Genomic DNA, 24,306 nt, shown 5'->3' with positions numbered 1-24,306 from the left:
TTGCCATTTCCTTCTCCATTTTGGGCAGGGGAGGTGTCCCTAATTTGAAATGTTCTTTTACTGTCAAAGCACCTTGGAGCAGCAATCATATTTATCTCTGTGAGATTAAGATGCCTTTTTCATTGCTCCAAGTCTATCTAAGAAAGACAGTGGATGCTCCAAAATGTATTTTTTGCATGTATTTCCTTTTTATAAAAACCAAGACTTTTGGTGAAGACCTTGTATCACAAAGCAAACAGCACAGAACACAAACAACTCCTTTTGGAGCCTACTGCAGACATTCTGAGGGAAAGGGAGCTGTGCTGTTAAACATAAATTTTGCAGATCTGTTGGCTTCTCAGTTCATAGCATTCAGCTCCCTGGCTCCTCAGCAGCTCCTTCTCTTCTGCCGTGTCTTGAGCTGTCGACTGGGGGAAGTGGGCCGGGGAGGCGATGAGATCATAGTGCCGGTCCAGATAGCGCAGGTAGATGAGCATGTGCAGGGCATAGGCCAGCACCAACAGCAGCAGCAGGGACATCACCAAGCCGATCAGAATGGCTGGCGAGAAGGAAGAGCTGCAATCTCGGGCCTTGGCAAACTGTCCCCCCTTGATGGGAAAGCCTTGGATCTGTCAGGAGACAGAAAAGAGCTAAAGTGGCGTACTCTTTTTCCTAGAAGATCTACTTAAGAGCTTGGCAAGGGGTTCTAGACCCCAATTACTTAAATTTAAATATCAGGCCATACTTGCTGAATAATCTAATCACATTATCTAAAAAATGCTAGTAAAACTTAATTTTAAATCGAGGCTGACCCAGAAATTCTGGGATATATGGTTGTCATAATTAAGAGGCCAGTGAAATTCGAGGCCCTGAAATAAATTCTCTTTTAATCTGATCCTTGCTGCTGCTGCTAAGTCGCTTCAGTCGTGTCCGACTCTGTGCGACCCCATAGACGGCAGCCCACCAGGCTCCCCCATCCCTGGGATTCTCCAGGCAAGAATACTGGAGTGGGTTGCCATTTCATTTTCCAGTGCATGAAAGTAAAAAATGAAAATGAGGTTGCTCAGTCGTGTCCGACTCTTAGCGACCCCACGGACTGCAGCCTACCAGGCTCCTCCGCCCATGGGATTCTCCAGGCAACAGTACTGGAGTGGGTTGCCAGTGCCTTCTCCATCTGATCCTTAGTTCATCTAAAACCGAAATGTCTGGTGTCTCTAAAATTCAAAAAGTCTACTCAAAATTTTACAAGTGTTAATATAAATTTCACAAAGAATATTAATTCTCAGTTCCTCTGCCTTTGATTCTTCTGACATTAAGTAGATAGGAAGAGTCTTTTAGGGGCCAACATCATGATTCCTAATGAGGTAAACTATAGATAACAAAAGCTAACACTCATTGAAGATACTTATTTTACTTGCCAAACACTACCTCATTTAAAACTTACAAGAGCCTATGAATAAGTTACCATTTTACCCTAATTTATGGATGAGGAAACAGGCACAGAAAAGTTAAGCAGCTTGTCCGGAGTCACACAGTATTAAGTTCAGTGACACTGTAATTCAAACCAGGCAGTCTGGCTTCAGTCACTTCTTGGTTTACAACTCCGGAACTCCTGGTATATTGTGTCTCTTCTTCCTCCCATCACTAACTCTCCTTCTTTATCAGTCGTACCATGCAATCTTGGTACTATTTTTGGAAGAGCTATATACCCTTTTGCAATCTGCCCAGAAAATACAATGAAAAGCTTTCTCATATATACAAATGAGGTGATTTAATTAATTAGAACTAGGAGAGGTTCAGGACTTCCCAGGTGGCACTAGTGTTAAACAATCCCCCTGTCAATGCAGGAGATATAAGAGACAAAGGTTCAATCTCTGGGTCAGAAAGATCCTTTGGAGGAGGGCATGGCAACCCTTTCCAGTATTCTTGCCTGGAGAATCCCATGGACAAAGGAGTCTGGCAGGCTACTGTCCCTAGGGTCTTACAGAGTCTGACACAACTGAGGTGACTTAGCATGCATCCACACACAAGAGAGGTTCAAATCAACAACTGGCCCCAATATCTAAGTACCATCACAATGAAAGAAACAGGAGCTACAGAGTCTACAGAGTAAGACTTTAAATAAGAATAATCATTTGTGGAAGGCAGCTTCCATACTCAGCTGGCTTTTAGAATATAATCACCAACAGCATCACCTCATTCAATCACCTGTTTGGTTTTAAAAGAGTATATCAGAAAATTGAATTATCCACGAATGCTTTATTGAGGATACATTTTTATGTCTTAAGTGGGCTCCTTAGCATTTTCCATGTTAAAATGACTATAGCCCCCCTATCATACCATAGAACTATTGCTCACCCAACTATTACCATCTGTGCTTAGACTGAGCCAAAACAACTCCTGAAGGAGACTCTTGGCCTAGCTTTTGGGATATTTGGCCTGCCCACTCTGTGAAGAGGCAAAGTGACCTCCTCAGGCGCAAGCCTGAAGAGTCAAGCTACTCAATGACAAAGGATGGCCTCATGTGATGCTACTATGCTGTGCTTAGTCACTCAGTTGTGTCTGCGACCCCATGGTCTGCAGCCAGCCAGGCTCCTCTGTCCCTGGGGATTCTCCAGGCAAGAATACTGCAGTGGGTTGCTGTGCCCTCCTCCAGGGGATCTTCCCAACCCAGGGATTGAACCCAGGTCTGCCACATTGCAGGAAGATTCTTTACCCTCTGAGCCACCAAGAAAGCCCAAGGATACTGGAGTGGGTAGTCTATCCCTCCTCCTGGTGATGCTACAGCTCCAGCCAGAAAGAATGTTCTCACATGGACTGCCACTTAATTCTTAAGACTTGATTGAGAAGAGTATCTGTGGAGGATACCTGAAGGATATGCTGTCTATCCATTTTCTGGACTACAGGTTGCAGATCCTCTGTATCTAGTCCACAGATAAGTTCTGTTTGCTCCTAACATCCTAAAGGCCTCCCGCAGGAATCTAGATTTCTATCTTTAATCAAAAAGTCAGAAGATCTGGCAATATTGGGCTTGCATTCCTACAAAGCAAAAATCACCTGGGGTTGAATAAAATATATGGCTTGTAATGCCGGCTACACTTTGCCACAGTCCCTAGGTGGCCTGCCTGAGGCATCTGAGTTCACCATGAATGTGACTTCACTATATTCCTAGAATAAGCCAGGGCAGCAAAGATGCGTATGTGGAAGGCAGCCTTTCACATACGCACCTGAACCCCCGCCACCACCGTCTCTTCCCTGGCCTGGGCTTGAATTCTGCATCTGCCCACACGAAGGGTGTTTTACAAGGTCCACCTCGACGCCCAGTGCTCTGTCCACTATGAGGTTGCTGTTGAGGATGTCGGCACACATCACACACACCAATGATGGATGTGCTCATCACTGCACACTTTCATTAGCCTTGTGGATCCCATGAACATGTGAGGGGTGATGCTTTCTTATGCTAGCTGCTCAAAAGCTTCCAAGCCAAATCACTGTGCCGCTTCCAGCCCTGGCAGACAGATGGTTGTATGCTTTTGTGTACCAGCTTTACTGGTGATTTAACTAATCTATTCTCTTATTTTTCTTAGTCCCTTGTTGTTCTCATTTTTTGTTTTATATTTTTATTGGAAAATATATGTGAAATCTACCATTTTAAACCAGTTTTAGGTACAGAGTTCACTGGCATCAAGTACATTCACATCATGTGCAACCGTCACCACCATCCATCTTTGCAAAAACCCATCTGTACCCGCTAAACACTAACTCTCCAGTCCCCTCTCCCTCTAGCCCCTAGTCACTGCCATTCTACTTTCTATCTAAAAATGTGACTGCTCTCCTGCTGCTGATGCTGCTGCTGCTAAGTCGCTTAAGTCGTGTCCGACTCTGCAACCCCATAGACGGCAGCCCACCAGACTCCCCCGTCTCTGGGATTCTCCAGGCAAGAGTACTGGAGTGGGGTGTCATTGACTACTCTGCTGCTGCTGCTGCTAAGTTGCTTCAGTCGTGTCTGACTCTGTGCGACCCCATAGACAGCCTCCTACCAGGTTCCTCTGTCCCTGGGATTCTCCAGGCAAGAACACTGGAATGGATTGCCATTTCCTTCTCCAATGCATGAAAGTGAAAAGTGAAAGTGAAGTCACTCAGTTGTGTCCAACTCTTAGTGACCTCATGGACTGCAGCCCACCCGGCTCCTCCGTCCATGGGATTCTTCAGGCAAGAGTACTGGAGTGGGGTGCCACTGACTACTCTAGTACCTCATAAATAGAATCATACAAACATTTGTCCTTTTATGTCTGGTTTATCTCACTCAGTATAGTAACCTCAAGATTCATTCATGTTGTTGCATGAGTTTCCGTCCTTTTAAAGGGAAGGCTAAATAGTCTGTTGTATGTATATGCTAGATTTTGTTTTTCATTCATCGATTGACAGGCATTGGGTTATGTTCATTTCTTAGCTACGGTCAATACTGTTGCTGTGAATACAGAGTGCACAAACATCTGTTCAAGTGCCTGCTTTCAGTCCTCTTAGGTATACACTCAGAAGTGGAACTGCTGGATCTCATTGTAATTTCACGTTTAATTTTTTGAGGATCTAGCACACTGTTTTCCGTGGGGGCTACACCATTTTACATTTCCAGCAGCAAGGTACAAGGGTTCTAATTTTTCTACCTCCTTGCCACTAGCTGTTATTTTCAGTTTGGGAGATTTTTTATATATATATAATAATCATCCTTAATTGATGTGAAGTGGTTTGACTCTTTTTCAAAATTATTTTTCTTGAAGTATTCTATAGTCATTTTAAGTCATTTCTGGACCAAGGTGGAAGTATAAATCAGTTAATTCTATTCTAATTAGGAAAGATGTGTGAGTTAGTCCTTTTTTCATGATTACCTCTTCACTGCCCTTTCTGCCTGCTTCTTTTTTGAAAGGGCAGGAAAAAGAAATAGACATAATATATACTTTTATAAGTATTATACAAACAGATATATACATTATATGTATTACAAAGTATCTTTGGAGCTAGACAGCCCGCAATTCAAAATCTGCCTCTGCTGCTGCTGCCTCTCAGTTCAGTTCAGTTCAGTCGCTCAGTCGTGTCCGACTCCTTGCATTTACCAATTATACCACTTTGAACAGTTATGTAATCACCAGAGTTTCAGTCATCTCATTTGTAAAACAGGGATAATACCAGCTATCTTGCAGCATTATGGTAACTTTTTAAGACAAAGTATGTAATATAATTACAACATTGCCACTGTTAATCCATGCTAATCCATGCCTAATATGGTCCTGGGTGTTGCCGCATATATTAGGCCATGAATTCTTTACATCCATAAAGACAGGTCAGAAATCAAGAGCGTGGAGTAGCTCAGCCCAAGTGACTGAGACTTTAATTCAAAACCATGTCTTTCAAATCCCGAAATGGGAACTCTTTCCCTACCCCAAACAACCACACCACACTTCTCCAAGCTAGGGGCAAGGGGAATAAATATACATTTATATATGGAAAAAATCAAGAAGTACCCAGAAAAGGGACATGTAAAACCCTGCCTATTTTAGTGAGTTAGAAGAACAAGTTAAGCTGTTTTAACATGTAAACAGGATGAAGTCGACAGATGTCCCTCAGCCTGAGATTCTGGTGGTGAAAAGGAACCTCTTGTGTCTCCATGACTTTCCCCAGATATTGTCAAGAGGATCTTTGGGATATGTTTGACTCCCTGGCTGACAGTTCCATTCCTATGCCAAATGCCAAACCTGTCATTCACACTGCAGATGTACTTCTTATCTGCCCTGATAAGATCACTACTCCTCTCCCTGAAGGAAATAAAATAATTGTCCGACAGTTCCTCTCCCCAAAAGGGCCTCTCACTCCAGGAAGTGTCAGTCACCAGGCTTCATGCCACAGCTTCACTCTGGCTTAGATTGCTGGCATTCCTCACTGATAATTACTAGGGACTGGAAAAACCTGAATGTAAAAGCAAGTTCTTGGGATGAGGGCATGGGGGGATCACTGTGCAGGAAGAGGAAATACTTGATCCTTTTCTATTTCATACCTTAGAAGATTAAGAAGATAACTCAAACCAATATTATTTTAAAGATATCTACTCTCTTTTCCTTAAACGTCTATGTTTTCAAACAAACACTGAGTTTCTTTGGCACCAAACACACAGGGCCACTGAGCACAGGTTTTAGTTTGTTACCTGGAAATCAACAAAAGTGACCTCCCACAGGCTTGACATGTCACTGGTGTCGCTGGGCAACAAGAGGGCATCGTACGCCTGCAGGCTGCTGACGCGCTGGCAATGGTAGGAGTAACTTGACGGAGCGTAAATGCCAGTTGCATTAAAAGTTGCTTGAACTGAGTTATTAAAAATAACCTCGACTCGGTGCAAACTATACCATCTCTGGATAGACAACTTGTAACTGGTAAGGGCGAATCTGAAAATGATTATAAAACAGTATTACCCCGAAAGCACTTTTACATTTGCTGACGCAGGGCATTGTCTACAAACGGTACAATTGCGCCCTCTTTTGTCAGGAAGTAGAACTGACTCAGAGAGAGGCTTTACTTTCTAGTTCGGAACTAGAGCTCTTCATGGGCCAATTAACAGAGAAGCCCCTAAAAGTAAGGAAGACAAATTCCTACAAAAGAGGAAACACAGAATTCTTTGTGTTTTTTTTTTCTTTTTTTTAATTAAAATAATTTTATTATTGAAAAAATCTGAAAATTGAGTGGACAATAATACAGAATTAACTAAATAAATAATGGTCAAAAATAATAGTAGTAGCTCTTACTATGTGTCAAGCATCTTTCTAAGTTCTTTATGTGTATTTTATTTAATCTTCTCTACAACACCATGAGATAGATAATATCCTCATTTCACAGGTGAGAAATCTAAGACACAAAGAGGTTAAATGACTAACAAGTAAGCATTGGAGCTGGGCTTAGAATCCAATCTGAGACAAGAGCTCTTACTCTTAGCCATTTTGGAATGGAATATTCTCTAGCAATAAAAAAAGGTGCAATATGCATATGTCATGATCACTTTTTTCATTAAAAAATGTGTTACTGCATAGAAAAAAATTCTAGAAAGAGATCAAAATGTTAATGTGATTATTCATTTTGCTACACACCTGAAACTAACACAACATTATGAATCAACAATATTTAAATTTTTAAAAAGTAAGCAGCCGAGATCAGCATAACTCAGGGTAAAAGCGTGGGCTTTATTCTGACTTTGCCCGCCTGTAGTTTATGTTCCCGCTACGTTCCTGCTCCCTCTGGGAACAGCAACTTGGTGTATTAGGGCTGACCCTCTCCCCTCTCAGTGAAGTCTATCTGGCCCTGCCAATCAGTGTATTGCAGCCATTTAGTCATTGTGATTGGTTTAGAGGGCATACACCCCAGGCAGGGTTGAGAAGATGCAGTCCTGGTGCTTCTGCTATGGCTATGCTATGGCATTAGGCAACAGAGCTCTTTCATGTTGCTTAAGTAAATAACTGCCAGCTGGCCACCGTCTTCCCAGCCTGAGAATGAAGCTGACACAAGGACAGCAGAGCCAAGAGACGGAGAAAGATGCTGCCCTGGCGAGGTCAGTTAAGCATCTAAAGCTAACATTTTCAATCCTATTCATTGATCAGTTACCTTTTGGCTTTATGCAGCCAAAAGAGTTCTCACAAATACAGTTCTTATCAGTGGTAATGATAAAGGGTGTTCAACAACCTCTCTGGGTCTAGCTTTCCTCATTTGTAAAATAGGCTGGGCTTGTCTAAGTTGAAAGGCATGCTTGGCGAGTGTCCTGTGTGGGCCTGGTGCTGTAAAACATTCGAGGTTATCTAGGACACCTGCAGCTCACCCTGGGCTCCTGACTCGGATACAAAAAGGTTTCTTGGGGATGCAATTGAGCCTGGCCACCCCTGTCCACTGCAATAATCCCACCAAGAACACTGAAGGCCAGAAGGTGGTGGACATCTCAGATGGGGACTGTGGAGTCAGACATTTCAGAGCAGGCCACAGGAGCCATTCCCAGAAAGGGCAAGCTGCCTCTGGAATCCCCGGAAGTGACTTCTCTTGAGCTAGGGCTGCAGTAGAGCCTGCCACATTGTCTGCAGCCCTGTTTCAGATAATGGCCTGAGACTGTTCTGACACAGCCTCAGTGAGGTGGGAGCAGTGATGCACCAATGAAACTGCTCAAAAAAATCCTTCAAGACATGCATCTTGTCTCTAATCCTCCTTTCTTTCTTTCTTTTTGCCTCTAACCTAGCATTTCCTATGTTTAAATTTAGAAAGCTCTTTTCTCAATATCTGCTTGCATATCATGGGATACTAGTGTTTCATTGGTCATAATTTAGAACATACATGCCATCATCTTTCAGAGAAACCTTATAAGGAAAATAGAATCTCACAAGGTGGCCAAACACATATAAATATCAATAACACTTTTTTTTACCTAGAGGAAAGTAGCCACATAGCTTTATCATAAGGGAAAAAAAATTGTAACTTTAAAGCATTAGAGAAAAGACGGTGGAATAGAAGAACCTAAGCTCATCTCTCACAATGACACCAAAATCACAACTAAGTGAAGAAAAACCATCGACCAAAAAAAAAAAAAAAAAAAAACAGCCAGGAAATGAGTGGTTAATCAAGGTCCCCAGGTACAGCATTTTTCTTAAGAGCATATCTTCACAGAGACTTCAATATACAAATTTCTACTGTGAATCTCCAAGAGGACATGGTGTGCAGTATTTCTCAAACACGTTGAACCATAGGACCCCCTTTCTGGGAATTTTAAGTGCTCCATAGAACACAGCTTTGCAAAAGATTGCCCTAGCACACCTGTTGGTTTTTCAAGTAATGTTAAAGACACAGGTGTTTGTCTCCACCATAAGGCTGGTCCTGTAGGAAAGGAAACATAATTTTATAAGAAAAAAATTTAAATGCCTTCAAATTGCTCCCCACTCCTGAAGTCATTCCTAACTGCTTGCTAAGCCACCGTTAGCAGACATATTATTCCATACATAAACACAGAAAAATGGACATCTATGTTGATGGTCTGCTGGGGAATTCAGCTAACAGAGGATTTTTAGTTACTGTTAAGTGGTAAGTGTGACTCAGCTGTAAGAAGCTATGTAGAAAATAACTTGAAACTAGAGCCTCAGCTCTGGAGCTTTAAACATATTTTATTCTTTGCTCAGAGGAAAGAGGTATTACAGTCTCAGATTTGTATATTTTCTAGGTCACTAAAGGAAGAAGGAAAAAATACAGATGCTCTGGTATTACAGAAACTAAAGAAGTATTACTATAGGATCCCATTGTAACACCACTGACTCTTCAGTGAAAGTAGGTAAATGCGGCATTTCGTGTGTCACAATGCTTATTACAGCAGGCCCTTGATACATACATGTGGAATGGATAAATTATATGGAGCTAATCTGGAGTTTTGAGCCTATGATATTCCAAAGTGGCATCCATACCTACCTTATATCAAGACCTCTGGGATTTTCAGCATCACCAAACTTCAGAGACAACCTAAGAAAACAGAAATACAGTCTATCAAGATAAGAATAACCCTTACTCCACACTGTACTAAAAAAATTGCCCCCAAATGGATCACAAGTCTAAATGTAACAACTAAAACTATAAAACATAGAAGAAACATAAGAAAACATTTTTGCAATCTTGGGGTTAGAAAGTTCCTTGAAAAAAATATGAAAAACTGATAAATTTATATTAAATTTTTGAAACTTTTGCTCTTCAAAAGATAATGTTAAGAAAATGAAAAAGGCAAGTCATAGAATGGGAGAAAATATTCACAACATATATACAAAGAAAAAAACTTGTATCTTAAATAGCAAATAGCACTAACAACTCAATAAGGAGACAATCCAACTTTAAAATGTTCAAAAGATGTACTTCACAAAGGAAGACATACAAACAACCAAAAAGTACATGAAAAGATGTCAATATCATTAGTCATCCAGAAAATGCAAAATAAAACAATAAGATGCCATGGTACAGTAATCAGTATGGCTAAAACTTTTTTTTTAAGCCCACTCTTAAGCTTTTACTATCTATATTTAATCACATTTTTCTAAAAGTTAACACAAGATTTCCTGGAGCAGAAATAGATTATTACTAACTCAGAGCAATAACCATATTGATTCCCCTTTTAGCCCAGTTCTTCCCCCTTCTGAGAACCAGATGTCATCCTGCACATACAGGGATTTATAACGTAGGTGAGGAATACTAAAATTATGAATCTGGAAGCTCATATTGGAGGGCTTTCTTCTTCATCTCCTGAGAGAAGGAGAGAAACATTTACTTCCTTAGCGACAGAAATTTTCCTTGGGAAAGCTGTCAACGTGCTCTGCAGCAGAGTAAACTACAGGAGGCCTGGTTTCAACAATGCACATTCAGCAGTCATTCCGTGAGATTCCTTCATGTGCCGAGTCGTGCACCAAAAGATGCACCATAAAGGGGAAATACAACCTAGTCTTTGAATGGGAGCAAACAGCTCTTTATAAAGGAAACAAATGGCTGCATGTCTAATACCCATAGATGTAAATAAATGTCTCCAAGGAGATTATAAGAAGCCTCTGGGTTTATAAGCCCTGGAAGATCTCAGTGGCACTAGCTTCATTACTTCTTGACATGTAATCACATTCCTCTGAGGAGGTACATCTCTTAACAAGATGTATCTTTTAACCCAAATCTCAGCAAAATGTGTTCATAAATGGCTAACCATACAGAAACATAATAATATTTTCTCTGTAATCTGACACTGACCATACCTAAAGTTAGGAAGGATGTGAAGTAGCTAGAAGGCTCATACAATGCTGGTAGGAAAGCAAATGCTATAACTACTTTAAAAAAACAGTTTGGCAGTGTCTTAATGAGCTAAACATACTCATGATATATGATCCAGCCATTCCACTCCTAGATATTCACCTAAGAAAAATGAAAATATATGTTCCTACAAAGACTTGTACATGAATGTTCACAGCAACTTTATTTGGAAACTTATCTAAAAACTGGAGGAAAAAACAAACTTCCATCAAGAGGTGGATGAATAGATAAACTGTGGTATATCCATACAAAGGAGTACTTACTACTTAGCAAGAAGAAGATACATACCTTTGACAGATGCAACAACATAGAAGAATATCAAAATCGTTACACTAAGTGAAGGAAGCCAGACTAAAAAAAAGAGTATACACTGTTCTATGATAGCTATTAATATACAAAATTCTAGAAAATGCAAACTAATCTATAACAATAGGAGGCAGAACAGCAGTTATCTGGCAAGGTGGGAATACACAGGGATGGATTACAGAGGGGCACAAGGAAACTTCTGAGTGTGATGAGAATGTCTGCTATCTTGATTGTGATGATTGTTTCACAGATATAAGCATATGTCAAAACAGACCAAACTGTATACTGAAATATGTGCAGTTTAGTTATTTCATTTAAATTTCAATCAGGTTAAAAAATAAAGATGATGTAAAGCTAAACACAATTGAAATGGGAAAATGTGAGAAATTTAGATATATGAAGGATGATGCTGATATGTGACGTTATAACGCAGAGAAGTTATAACACCTCAATATACATTCTAAAAAATCAAAGTCAAGGTTTATAAAATATCCAATTACAAGTTTGAGAAAACTCACACAAACATAATCTAATTAATTCAGTCACACTCACCAAGAAACAGAAATGTCAGTAAATGAGCTCAAGTTTATCTTCCTACTACTTATGGAGAAAGGGAAGAAGTATTTATAAAATAAACCATATTAAAAAGGGCACTAAAAGAAATATCTTTATTTCATAACATCATGAGCTTAGATACCATAGAAGCACTAATGTACACTTTACAAGTTAATTTGCTCACTAAAGCAAGTTTTCAAGAGAATTTTTCTCCAACAGTATTCTGATAATCTGTTACAAATTAATGAAAACACTTCAAAGAAATGAAATACATTTCTTAGACTGTACTTTATAAATTTGACTGGTCACTGACTCTAACAGAAATTTCTCTAGTTCCTCCAAGGAATCAGAATTGCTTAAGTTGAGTTCAGTCGCTCAGTCGTGTCTGACTCTTTGCGACTCCATGAATCACAGCACGCCGGGCCTCCCTATCCATCACCAACTCCCGGAGTTCACTCAGACTCATGTCCATCGAGTCAGTGATGCCATCCAGCCATCTCATCCTCTGTTGTCCCCTTCTCCTCCTGCCCCCAATCCCTCCCAGCATCAGAGACTTTTTCAATGAGTCAACTCATCGCATGAGGTGGCCAGAGTACTGGAGTTTCAGCTTTAGCATCATTCCTTCCAAAGAAATCCCAGGGTTGATCTTCTTCAGAATGGACTGGTTGGATCTCCTTGCAGTCCAAGGGACTCTCAAGAGTCTTCTCCAACACCACAGTTCAAATGCATCAATTCTTCGGCACTCAGCCTTCTTCACAGTACAACTCTCACATCCATACGTGAACACTGGGAAATCCATAGCCTTGACTAGACAGAACTTAGTCAGCAAAGTAATGTCACTGCTTTTGAATATGCTGTCTAGGTTGGTCATAACTTTTCTTCCAAGGAGTAAGCGTCTTTTAATTTCATGGCTGCAGTCACCATCTGCAGTGATTTTGCAGCCCCCAAAAATAAAGTCTGACACTGTTTCCACTGTTTCCCCATCTATTTCCCATGAAGTGATGGGACCAGATGCCATGATCTTCGTTTTCTGAATGTTAAGCTTCAAGCCAACTTTTTCACTCTCCTCTTTCAATTTCATCAAGAGGCTTTTTAGTTCCTCTTCACTTTCTGCCATAAGGGTGGTGTCGTCTGCATATCGGAGGTTATTGATATTTCTCCCGGCAATCTTGATTCCAGCTTGTGTTTCTTCCAGCCCAGCGTTTCTCATGATGTACTCTGCATAGAAGTTAAATAAGCAGGGTGACAATATACAGCCTTGACGTACCCCTTTTCCTATTTGGAACCAGTCTGTTGTTCCATGTCCAGTTCTAACTTGCTTCCTGACCTGCATACAGATTTCTCAAGAGGCAGGTCAGGTGGTCTGGTATTCCCATCTCTCTCAGAATTTTCCACAGTTTATTGTGATCCACACAGTCAAAGGCTTTGGCATAGTCAATAAAGCACAAATAGATGTTTCTCTGGAACTCTCCTGATTTTTCCATGATCCAGCGAATTTTGGCAATTTGATCTCTGGTTCCTCTGCCTTTTCTAAAACCAGCTTGAACATCAGAAGTTCACAGTTCACCTATTGTTGAAGCCTGGCTTGGAGAATTTTGAGCATTACTTTACTAGCGTGTGAGATGAGTGCAATTGTGCGGTAGTTTGGGCATTCTTTGGCATTGCCTTTCTTTGGGATTGGAATGAAAACTGACCTTTCCCAGTTCTGTGGCCACTGCTGAGTTTTTCAAATTTTCTGGCATATTGAGTGCAGCACTTTCACAGCATCACCTTTCAGGATTTGAAATAGCTCTACTGGAATCCATCACCTCCACTAGCTTTGTTCGTAGGGAGGCTTTCTAAGGCCCACTTGACTTCACATTCCAAGATGTCTGGCTCTAGATGAGTGATCACACCATCGTGATTATCCGGGTCGTGAAGATCTTTTTTGTACAGTTCTTCCGTGTATTCTTGCCACTTCTTCTTAATATCTTCTGCTTCTGTTAGGTCCAGACCATTTCTGTCCTTTATCGAGCCCATCTTTGCATGAAATGTTCCCGTGGTATCTCTAATTTTCTTGAAGAGATCTCTAGTCTTTCTGATTCTGTTGTTTTCCCCTATTTCTTTGCATTGATCGCTGAAGAAGTCTTTCTTATCTCTTCTTGCTATTCTTTGGAACTCTGCATTCAGATGCTTATATCTTTCCCTTTCTCCTTTGCTTTTCGCTTCTCTTCTTTACACAGCTATTTGTAAGGCCTCCCCAGACAGCCATTTTGCTTTTTTGCATTTCTTTTCCATGGGGATGGTCTTGATCCCTGTCTCCTGTACAATGTCATGAACCTCATTCCATAGTTCATCAGGCAGTCTATCTATCAGATCTAGGCCCTTAAATCTGTTTATCACTTCCACTGTATAGTCATAAGGGATTTGATTTAGGTCATACCTGAATGATCTAGTGGTTTTCCCTACTGTCTTCAATTTAAATCTGAATTTAGCAATAAGGAGTTCATGATCTGAGCCACAGTCAGCTCCCGGTCTTGTTTTTGCTGACTGTATAGAGCTTCTCCATCTTTGGCTGCAGAGAATATAATCAATCTGATTTCGGTGTCGACCATCTGGTGATGTCCATGTGTAGAGTCTTCTCTTGTGTGGTTGGAAGAGGGTGTTTGCTATGACCAGTGCATTTTCTTGGCAAAACTCTATTAGTCTTTGCCCTGCTTCATTCCGCATTCCAAGGCCAAATTTGCCTGTTACTTCAGGTGTTTCTTGACTTCCTACTTTTGCATTCCAGTCCCCTATAATGAAAAGGACATCTTTTTTGGGTGTTAGTTCTACAAGGTCTTGTAGGTCTTCATAGAACCATTCAACTTCAGCTTCTTCAGCATTACTGGTTGGGATATAGACTTGGATTACGGTGATATTGAATGGTTTGCCTTGGAGACGAACAGAGATCATTCTATCTTTTTTGAGATTACATCCAACTACTGCATTTTGGACTCTTCTGTTGACCATCATGGCTACTCCATTTCTTCTGAGGGATTCCTGCCTGCAGTAGTAGATATAATGGTCATCTGAGTTAAATTCACCCATTCCAGTCCATTTTAGTTCGCTGATTCCTAGAATGTTGACGTTCACTCTTGCCATCTCTTGTTTGACCACTTTCAATTTGCCTTGATTCATGGACCTGACATTCCAGGTTCCTATACAATATTGCTCTTTACAGCATCGGACTTTGTTTCTGTCACCAGTCACATCCACAGCTGGGTATTGTTTTTGCTTTGGCTCCATCCCTTCATTCTTTCTGGAGTCATTTCTCCACTGATTTCCAGTAGCATATTGGACACCTACTGACCTGGGGAGTTCCTCTTTCAGTATCCTATCATTTTGCCTTTTCATACTGTTCATGGGGTTCTCAAGGCAGGAATACTGAAGTGGTTTGCCATTCCCTTCTCCAGTGGACCACATTCTGTCCGAATAGCTTAGTTATGCACAAACTCTCTCTCCAGTTAGTGAACTAAATAAAGCTCAAAGCAGAGCCATGTAGTGTCCACTCAGATCTCTGGAGGAGCAGCTCAACAGCCTCCACGCTTCTGATGCCCCAAGACCTTTCTCCAGCAGCCCTGGTTTCAGTGAAAGCTGTTAACATGCTCTGTGGCAGAGTAAACAACAGGAGGCCTGGTTTCAACGATGCAAATTCAGCAATCATTCAATGAGATTCCTTCATGTGTCAAGCCGTGCACCACAAGATGCACCATAAAGGGGAAATACAACCTAGGGACTCACTCAAAAAAGAGCTGCTTTTACTTTTCCAAGCACCCTCCTCTCCCCATGTTTAAAGCAGATTCTGAATTCTTGAGACTATAATTGCCTAAATTCAAAATACACACAGATGCTGGGATCATGCTCTATTTGTAAGGCTTTCACTATTTAAAAAGACTTCCGTAGCAAATCTGTCTGCCAACAATTTGCCTTTCCCTGAACATGTTATTTCCAAGCACTAAAATGTGGTCATCTTTTTTTAATCTGTGCTTTTGACCTTACATGGTTATGTCTTTGCTTGGGTTTGTTCTTTCTGCAACTCCCTTTCTGATTCTTGAATATAAGATTTCCTTGTCAGCATGAGAAAGGCATCTCACTAATCTGTGTAATTCACAGGAGTCAAGGACAGTGTCAGCAGCTGGTCCTTGAACACCTCACATCCTGGGAAGCCTCCCACTTATGCCCTTTGGTGGGCTCTCCAGCATGCCTGCACACTCACCTGAGGACCCCAAAAGGTGGGTGATGCACACTTGGGACTCACCCACTAGAATTCTTGGGCAGTGACAAAGAAAAAATATCATTAATTTGTGTATTGCAAAAACCAAATGTTCCCTTGGTCTCTCTACCAGGTAACTAGACACTACTTTACTCTAGTTATCATTAGTATCTTGGAAAAATAATATTAGAACTTTGAGAAGCACTTGACAAAGTTCTCACATGTACATTTCCTCATTTGATTTTCACACTCCTATTAGATAGGGCCAAGAGAGGAAGGAAAATGGTGTTGTTAAAGATGTTTTAGACCCCAGCTCTATTACCATACAAGCTGTATGATCTTAGCAAGTTTCCTAACCTCACGAGTTTTGATTTTCTCACTTGAAACACAGGTGATAACTGTCCCTGTGACTCAGAGACTTAATCACAAGAGCATTACAAGGGATAACAGATGACGTGACTGTGAAGTCCTCACGAGGTGCCTGGCCAAGGCCAAGTGCTCAAGCCTTGTTAGTTGCTATTACCAGATGCCATCATCGCCATCTCACCCTACAGTGGCTCCTATTTGTAAAGTCACAGAGCTCATTGGCAAAACTGGACCTAGAAGCTAAGTTTTCATTCTTTTTGTCTCTAGGTTCTCAGTGATAATTAAAGTTTCTGAAGTCCAGCAAAAATCTGTGGTGCCCTTTTCTTCCCCACAAACCCCCTGGGGTTAGGATAAATGGAATCAAGGAGGGCCAGTCAGCCATGGACAGGCAAGAAGATCCTCAGGGAGTCAGTCTCTCTCCCTGCCGCTGACCACAAATAAAGGGCCCTGTAAGGAATTAATTAGAGCCTGAGGAAAAAGTCCTGAGCTCTCAGCAATGCTGAAGTCTCTTCGATAGTTGTGCTGTAACAGAATAAAAGAATCTGGGTGGACTCTCGTTTTGCTTATAACTCCCTAGCTCTCTGATAAAGAGAGTCATTCTGAATAGCAATATACTTATTAAAACTTGCAATGTAACTTGTAAGTGTACATGAATATAATCCATTTTACCCATCATCAAGAATTTTTTAATGACAAGTTCAGAAATAAAAAAGTATTTCTATGAAATGATATAAGGAAAATACAGAGAAACAAACACACATACACGCACACACACACAGCATGTTATGGTTTTATACGAAGCATTCTGCCCATCTAAACCAGGCCAGAACAAATGCAGAGAATCTTCCAAAAGCCTCTGTTATACCAACAAATGTTGAAAGCAAGGAGTTGTATAGAAAGCAAGTGGGATATGCCAGACTTCCTCCCTCTGGACCAAAACAAATACAAGCAAAAAAATATTTGCTTGGATGACTGAAAAGCAAAGAAAGGCAGTGGAAACGAATTTCCTCTTCAAAAGGGATATGCTTATCTCAAGTGAAAAATAATTATTCTAATCATTTTTTAATGTTTTGAAGAATTCTCTGAAATTTGGCCCCTTGCATATTTGCAAACAGGCGATATTCTACAACTTCAGAACACTTCCTAGAATCAAATACCTGCCCTGGCTAGATAGAGTCAGCTTTCTCTGCTTCACCCACTAGAATATGTATGACTCTGTTCAGTGATATGGAATTTCCTCCCTGCTAGGACAAAAGTACTCTGACACTTTACATTTGGAGCTGACACAGAGCCTGGAATCCATCCACTGTTTCAGAATGAGTTTGGGAAGCTTCATTTTCAAAATTCTGATCTTCCACAAAGTACAATATAACAGTGAGCTAGTGTGTTCAGAAGAAAATAACTGGGGAAAAAATAAGAAACTAAAACAACTGATTTCTAACCTATTCTTTCATTTTAGACATTTACTCAGAAATGTATGTCACAGTCATGTACAAAGGAGTCTACTTCTACTTTCTGAAATGACAGAAAACTGGACCACCCAGTTAATAGGCTACACTTGCCCTAAGGACTTGCTCCAGCAAAGCAGTCAACTTACATGGCACTTTCTTCACTGCACTTTGAGTTGCCAGCATCCACTGTTGCCTTCTGGCCAATAGCTTCATCTGTAAGGTCCAGCCAGGTCTGATTCTTAAATTTAATTGTTATTCTTTTGGCCCAAAACAGAATGCAGGGAATTCCATCCACGGAGACATAAACTGGGCTATGATGGCTGAACGCATTCCGAGGTTCTTTTTCTAAACGTCTGCTCAGATTGTAGTTGAGAGCCTAATGAACCCAATAAATTAAATTTAAGATATGAATTTGTTTCCATAGTACAGAAGGCTTCTTGGAAGCAAAAGAGCCGATTCAAAGCCTGTTACTCTGCTAGCTCCACAGCCCATGCTATTGGAGATGGGTAGATCTAACAAGCTTAAAAATATAGGTATACCTGAAGGTACATGAACCCAGTTCCACAAATTACAATGTATAATTTTTTAATGTTAAAATTCATACAGTATACAATACAAAGAATGAATGCTAATATAACCTATCAATTTTAGGTAAAATTATCAGTTTTAACAAACGTAAAACTTTTAACACTGATTTAAAAGATTAAATTAGTGTTAGATTTAATTAATTTAGTCTTTTATATAAGTGTTAGATCAAATCTATTTTAAAGATTCTAAATATAGGGAAAATTAGAAATGGTGTGGGTTGTAAATTGAGGGAGTATATGGGAATATCCTCTGCTGCTGCTGCTAAGTCGCTTCAGTCGTGTCCGACTCTGTGCAGCCCCATAGATGGCAGCCCACCAGGCTCCTCCTTCCATGGGATTTTCCAGGCAAGAGTACTGGAGTGGGGTGCCATTGCCTTCTCTAATCCTCTACTTTTGTTCAATTTTTTTTTCTGTGAACCTAAAACCACCAAAAAAAAGTCTACTAATATTTCAAAAATATTCACTAATGGCAGTAATCATCTCTAAAATAATAAGAACCCAAATAATTCAGAACTTTAAATAAATTAATATGTTAAAGAAAACAAGAGGTTTCTAGAAATACAACATAATCCTCCAGACCATTAATATCCAACAGGACATTCTGTGTTATTGGCTATTATGTACTGGATATGTAGCCAGTGCAACTGAGGGGCTTAATTTTTAATTTTACTTAATATTACCTAAATTGAATTTAAATTTAAATAGCTGAATTTAAATTTAAATAGTGGCTAGTGTCTACTGTCCTGGAGAATGCAGTTCCAGGTCATTTAATATACATACTCTAGCAAGATATTCTAACCTTGTTCTACATCTTATGAAACCTTTGCAGATTTCTAGGAAGCCCAAGACAATGCACTTTGGTTTATCATTCTGGAGGTCACAAAAGCAATCTCTATCTGAAAGAGGTGATCACATATCTAGATCAACTATCCCATACCAATAACTCCAGGTTAAAGAGAAGAGAGAAATTAAACAGGCAGCAGCAACCCAAGTTATAGTGATCCTGTCTGGAAGGCAACAAAAGTAAAACTGAATACTGTAATGAAAATACTATATATGACAACAAGGAAAACTTTGGTGTTTTTTCAACTGTAAGATTACCATAACATTTCCCCACCCAAAGTTCAACCAAGAATGTTAGTTTTAACAGAATTATTACTTATATTTTCACAGTGGCTCTGACTTGATTGAAATGTGTTTACTTTTTTTTTTTTTAATAATTTAGTCTAGTTTCCTAAAATGTCCATACCTGTGTGATTGGTATCACTGTGAAATTCTGCACTGACTTCATATCTCCACTATTCTGTCGATCTGTCAAATAAAATGACATGAGTACAAAGGCAAAATGTCACTGGTTTATTAATGTAATTGAGTGACAATAATATGCTAAGCACTGTAAAATGTACCAGGCTTGAGACTTTTGGCTCATAATTTAGAATACAATATTTAAGAGATTTTTCACATCAGAGACTCCAGGTGCAAGTACCAGTGTTCAGGGAAGCCCATCATAGACAGAACCCTTCCTCAGCCCCGGAGGGAACCATAAGGGCAGTTACAAGTCTTACCACTGTTTACAACCACTTCTTTATTTGGAGATGTTCGAGAGATGAAACTAGAAAAAAAAAACAAAAATAAATATATACATTTTAGATTTTATATGAAATTTTAAGGACATTTTGGTTTACTACATCTCAGAGAAGAGGAGGAGAATCACAGCCTGTAAAACTGTTCACTCTTGAATAGTGAATTTCTGATTAAAAAGTAATAGTATATATGTTCTTCAAAGGAAATAAGGAAAAGACTGGAAATTTTAAAGAAGAAAAAAACTTTAAAATATCAATCTTCATCTTTATTCATTGATAAACAGTCTACTCCAAGAATAGTATGCTAGACAAGCAGTATGCTAGACACTAAGGTTTAACCAAAATAAATAATAACCAAGAATAAATTAAATAACTAAATTATAAAACATAATAAAATGTTTTACAGTGAAATTTTATACCATGTTGTACTGTTAGCATATTGAAGCAGAAATATTCAACCCTTTTTATTAAAAAAAAAAAACAGACTCTATTTCCAAAAAAGTATTTCTGAAAATTATGAAGATATAAATTATAATAGTATGTCCTTCCAGCATTTTACTCTACATACATGCACATACACCTTATATGCAAATGTAACTTATTTTTTACATTATTTAAAAACAAATTTTTATGAACATACTATCTTAAAGCCTAAAATTTTTTACTTAAAAGTATACATATTTTATGACATAATTTTAAATTTCATCTGGTTTAACATCATATGAATGCATTAATATATTTAACTAAATCCCTATTAAGTATTTAAGTTGTTTCCAATTAATAGTATTGAACATTACCTTGGATTATTTGTTCATACCCCTGAGAAGTCCCTTAAGATAAATTCTTAGAAGTGAAATTGCTATGTTAAAAGATATACATCTTTTTACAATGGAATATTGCAAACATACACAGATTTAAACAGAAAAATATAAGTTCCCTCACCCTCCCTTTGTTCCTGTTCCCACCATCCAGCTTTAGTAATTGTCAAGTCATAACCAATCCATGTGTTCATTAATGAAAAGCTTTTAGCACACAACACAGGCTTATTTTCATTTCAGTGAATCTATGGAGATACAATAATGCTGGTGTACTTCTTTTTTCAGATAAACTCTAATTTGAATTGGCCTTGCCCACTCAACTAATGAGGTTTTAAGGGAAGCCATAATCTCAACCAAAGACAAAATACTCTACACGTGCATTTTCACATCACTACACGATCTTTGAACTAAAGTAGAACTAAAGGATTATCTGTGTGAACATACTAAGAAACATTGATTTTTAATTAAAAAAAAAAGTAAACCTACATTAGCACTATAATATTCAGAAACTTTCCAGTAAAAGGGATCTCTGCAATATATGAAAAGTAACCAAGAGCCCTAGGCCTGCAGTGGCTGGTGCCATATTTTTGATTTACCAGGTGTTCCATTCACAGTCTCCCAAGCACACCTTCATGGAGGTGAAGGTGAAGCAGCTCCTTCATGTTCTGCTCAGGATTGAAGACCATGTTCCTACAAAGGCCAACAAGGCCCTGAAGGGTCTTGGCCTTAGTCGTTGTGTTCATTATTTTCCCCCGACCCCTCTTGCTGCAGCTACACTAACTAGCATTCTTTAGTTCAATTCCCTGAATGCTTCATGTTCCCTTCTTCCCTCTTAAGAGTCTTAGTACCTGCTTTTCCCTCTATCTGGACTGTTCTCCAGCCTGTGCTTCCCCCTACCTCCTCATCACATCCTACATATCCTCCAGATCACAGCTCCAATATTGCTCCCTCAGAAATGCTGTCCCTAATTTTTCAGACTAGTTCAGTTCAGTTCAGTTCAGTTCAGTCGCTCAGTCATGTCCAACTCTTTGCAACCCCATGAATCGCAGCACGCCAGACCTCCCTGTCCATCACCATCTCCCGGAGTTCACTCAGACTCACGTCCATCGACTCAGTGATGCCATCCAGCCATCTCATCCTCTGTCGTCCCCTTCTCCTCCTGCCCCCAATCCCTCCCAACATCAGAGTCTTTTCCAATGAGTCAACTCTTCGCATGAGGTGGCCAAAGTACTGGAGCCTCAGCTTTAGCATCATTCCTTCCAAAGAAATCCCAGGGTTGATCTCCTTCAGAATGGACTGGTTGGATCTCCTTGCAGTCCAAGGGACTCTCAAGAGTCTTCTCCAACACCACAGTTCAAAAGCATCAATTCTTCGGCACTCAGCCTTCTTCACAGTCCAACTCTCACATCCATCCATGACCACAGGAAAAACCATAGCCTTGACTAGACGGACCTTAGTCAGCAAAGTAATGTCTCTGCTTTTGAATATCCCCCTATTAGATGTGTTCACATTTTACCATACTTTTCTTTCACAGAACATTTCACAGTTCATCTGTAATAACACTGTGCATTTGATTAATGAGCACCTCTGCTCTAGACTTACAGGTTCATGAGGGGAGAGACTTTACCTGTTTTGCCACCACTGCATAACCAGCACTTAGCATTGTGCCCATATAAAAATATCAAGTATTAAAAACCTATGTGTTACATACACAAATGAGCTAAAACTTTAATGAACAAACTTCAAAAGGGAAGTGGGGAAAGGGAGATCACAGGAAATGCTGTGTGAAAGGGAAGAGATTTTCTTTTTTAGGTATAAACCCAATTTGAGGAACGAATAAGTAAAGGAAGAGGGATGACCCCTTCTTTCTCTAAGCATCAGAAACATGTTTCAGGCTTAAAATACAATTATCCTTCTTAGAGACTTAAGGACCTTGAATTACCCATAGAGGTGAAAAATATTTTAAAATCCAGATTTATGATTTGAAAGGACATTCACAAAACAGCAACTGTTGTTTCTATCACAATGAGTTAATATGCCATATTATTAGATACAAATGATGATTGATTTGTGTGATTTCTAAGGTCTCTTCTGAGGCTAAAATTATTTAAAACCATTAATACTGCTTCAAAAACCGAACTGGGATTTTTATAGTTTCTAGTGCACATTTTATCAGTGTAATACACAAATCAGTCACTTCTGTATAAACCAGGTGAGGCAATATTACTAAGCTTTAACCACCTAAAGAGTATAGGTCACTTACATTACTTGAAAGTGAACCTGAAGGAAACAACTAATTGATTTGAAACATGAGAAAACAGATGTTAAAAAATGCCTGTCCTTATTGTTTTCATTAGCTGATGACTTAAGAATTCCTCAACACAAGTTTTGGCAGATGATCCTGCTTGACACTTTTCTTTGCGTTCACACTAACCCCTGACAGATTCGCTGTGATTGCACATAATGAGTAATTGGGAGACATGACATAAGTTAATTGCTATTCAGATTTTGAATATTCTTCTTTATAGAGAAATCTCTATATATTCCCTTATATGGTATAGAGAGAAGCCAAAAGGACAAAGGAAATAGAAACCGATATTTTGCTTGTTAGTTTTAAGCAGTGTGTACTCCATACAATGACCATCTCCTACCAGGTAAAATGATTTAACGTCTATTCTTTAGAGGACAGGTTATATATTTCTTAGTTTTTAAAATTTTGCTTACTCTCTTCTCACATAACAACAGCAAGATAAAACTGAAATTAACAGTACTTATGAATATAAAAGAAATATGAACACTGATTTGGGTCATTTTCTCATATATTTTGATATGTAATACAAATGTTTTTTGGATACTTTGAACAAATAAATAACTCCTCCCTCTTATAATAAAGACTATATTTTTATCTCATCTATAAACTCTAGTTCAATGATTTTAGTAACTATCAAATGATCTAATCTAGTATATCTGTTTTGAATTGTTAACAAACATAGCTGTGCAACAACATAAAAAATTACAGAATCATCTAATTTCACACTTGCACTGAAGTTCACAGATGCACTATATTTAAAGATGTGCTGTTACTCACCTTACATTCTTCCTGGCAAGTATCTGGTCCAAAGTTAGTGAAAATCCCGTACATAAAAAAATAAGTGAAAAACTAAACAAAATTTTTCTTCCCATCAAGAAATGAATCTGTTTCTTCAAACCAGGCACATCTGTTAATTCATAAATGCAAAGCAAGCAGAGGCAGTACTTTTTATGCCTTGTGACTAATACATTCATCCAATAAAAAGAGAGCATTCCCAGGATGTATTATGTGTGGGGAAGGGTGGAAGGAGGAGCCTGATACTGCTGAATTTAGAGTATAGAATGAAACTAATGGGTCTGTTTAGGTTCTTCAATTATTCATTTCAGAAAATGAAAAATTATTAAGCTCTTTTTAGAAATTGGCATAGTTTTTGTACTCTTAAGAATCTCATAATGCTTTTCAGAAAATTATTAAATTCTCCGCAAAAATCTATGAATTATACAAATATCATATGCATTTTTCAAGTGACTAAGTAAAACTCCCTGAGGCTA

At 39.2% G+C, this 24,306-nt stretch overlaps 1 protein-coding gene across 2 annotated transcripts; it reads right to left on the bottom strand.

Moving 5' to 3' along the window:
- Window positions 1–305: 305 nt before the first annotated feature.
- On the bottom strand, window positions 306–23,907 carry LOC138086616 (V-type proton ATPase subunit S1-like protein). 2 transcript variants are annotated; one of them, XM_068981454.1, is made up of 8 exons: window positions 23,814–23,907; window positions 22,327–22,393; window positions 19,889–19,935; window positions 19,573–19,634; window positions 17,883–18,112; window positions 9,457–9,507; window positions 6,179–6,416; window positions 306–608 (listed from the first exon to the last, which is right to left on the bottom strand). In XM_068981454.1, exons 1-8 carry the CDS (start codon window positions 23,905–23,907, stop codon window positions 306–308), a joined length of 1,092 nt encoding a protein of 363 aa, XP_068837555.1. The 2 variants fall into 2 exon arrangements, with proteins under 2 accessions (XP_068837555.1, XP_068837556.1); XM_068981455.1 differs by lacking the exon at window positions 22,327–22,393 and having other exon boundaries at window positions 23,813–23,907.
- Window positions 23,908–24,306: the final 399 nt, after the last annotated feature.

The sequence above is a fragment of the Capricornis sumatraensis genome, chromosome 9 (assembly GCF_032405125.1).
Source record: "Capricornis sumatraensis isolate serow.1 chromosome 9, serow.2, whole genome shotgun sequence".
NCBI lineage: Eukaryota > Metazoa > Chordata > Mammalia > Artiodactyla > Bovidae > Capricornis > Capricornis sumatraensis.
The sequence above is the reverse complement of the archived record's forward strand: the minus strand, read 5'-3'. Positions and strand labels throughout refer to the sequence as shown.

Coding starts and splice junctions, on each gene's coding strand:
- LOC138086616 (XM_068981454.1), bottom strand. CDS start 23,907: ATGGGAAGAAAAATTTTGTTTAGTTTTTCACTTATTTTTTTATGTACG. Junction 18,113..19,572: donor CAGTGATACCAATCACACAG/GTATGGACATTT, acceptor TGGGTTCATTAG/GCTCTCAACTACAATCTGAG. Junction 6,417..9,456: donor CCCAGAGGTCTTGATATAAG/GTAGGTATGGAT, acceptor AATCATTTTCAG/ATTCGCCCTTACCAGTTACA.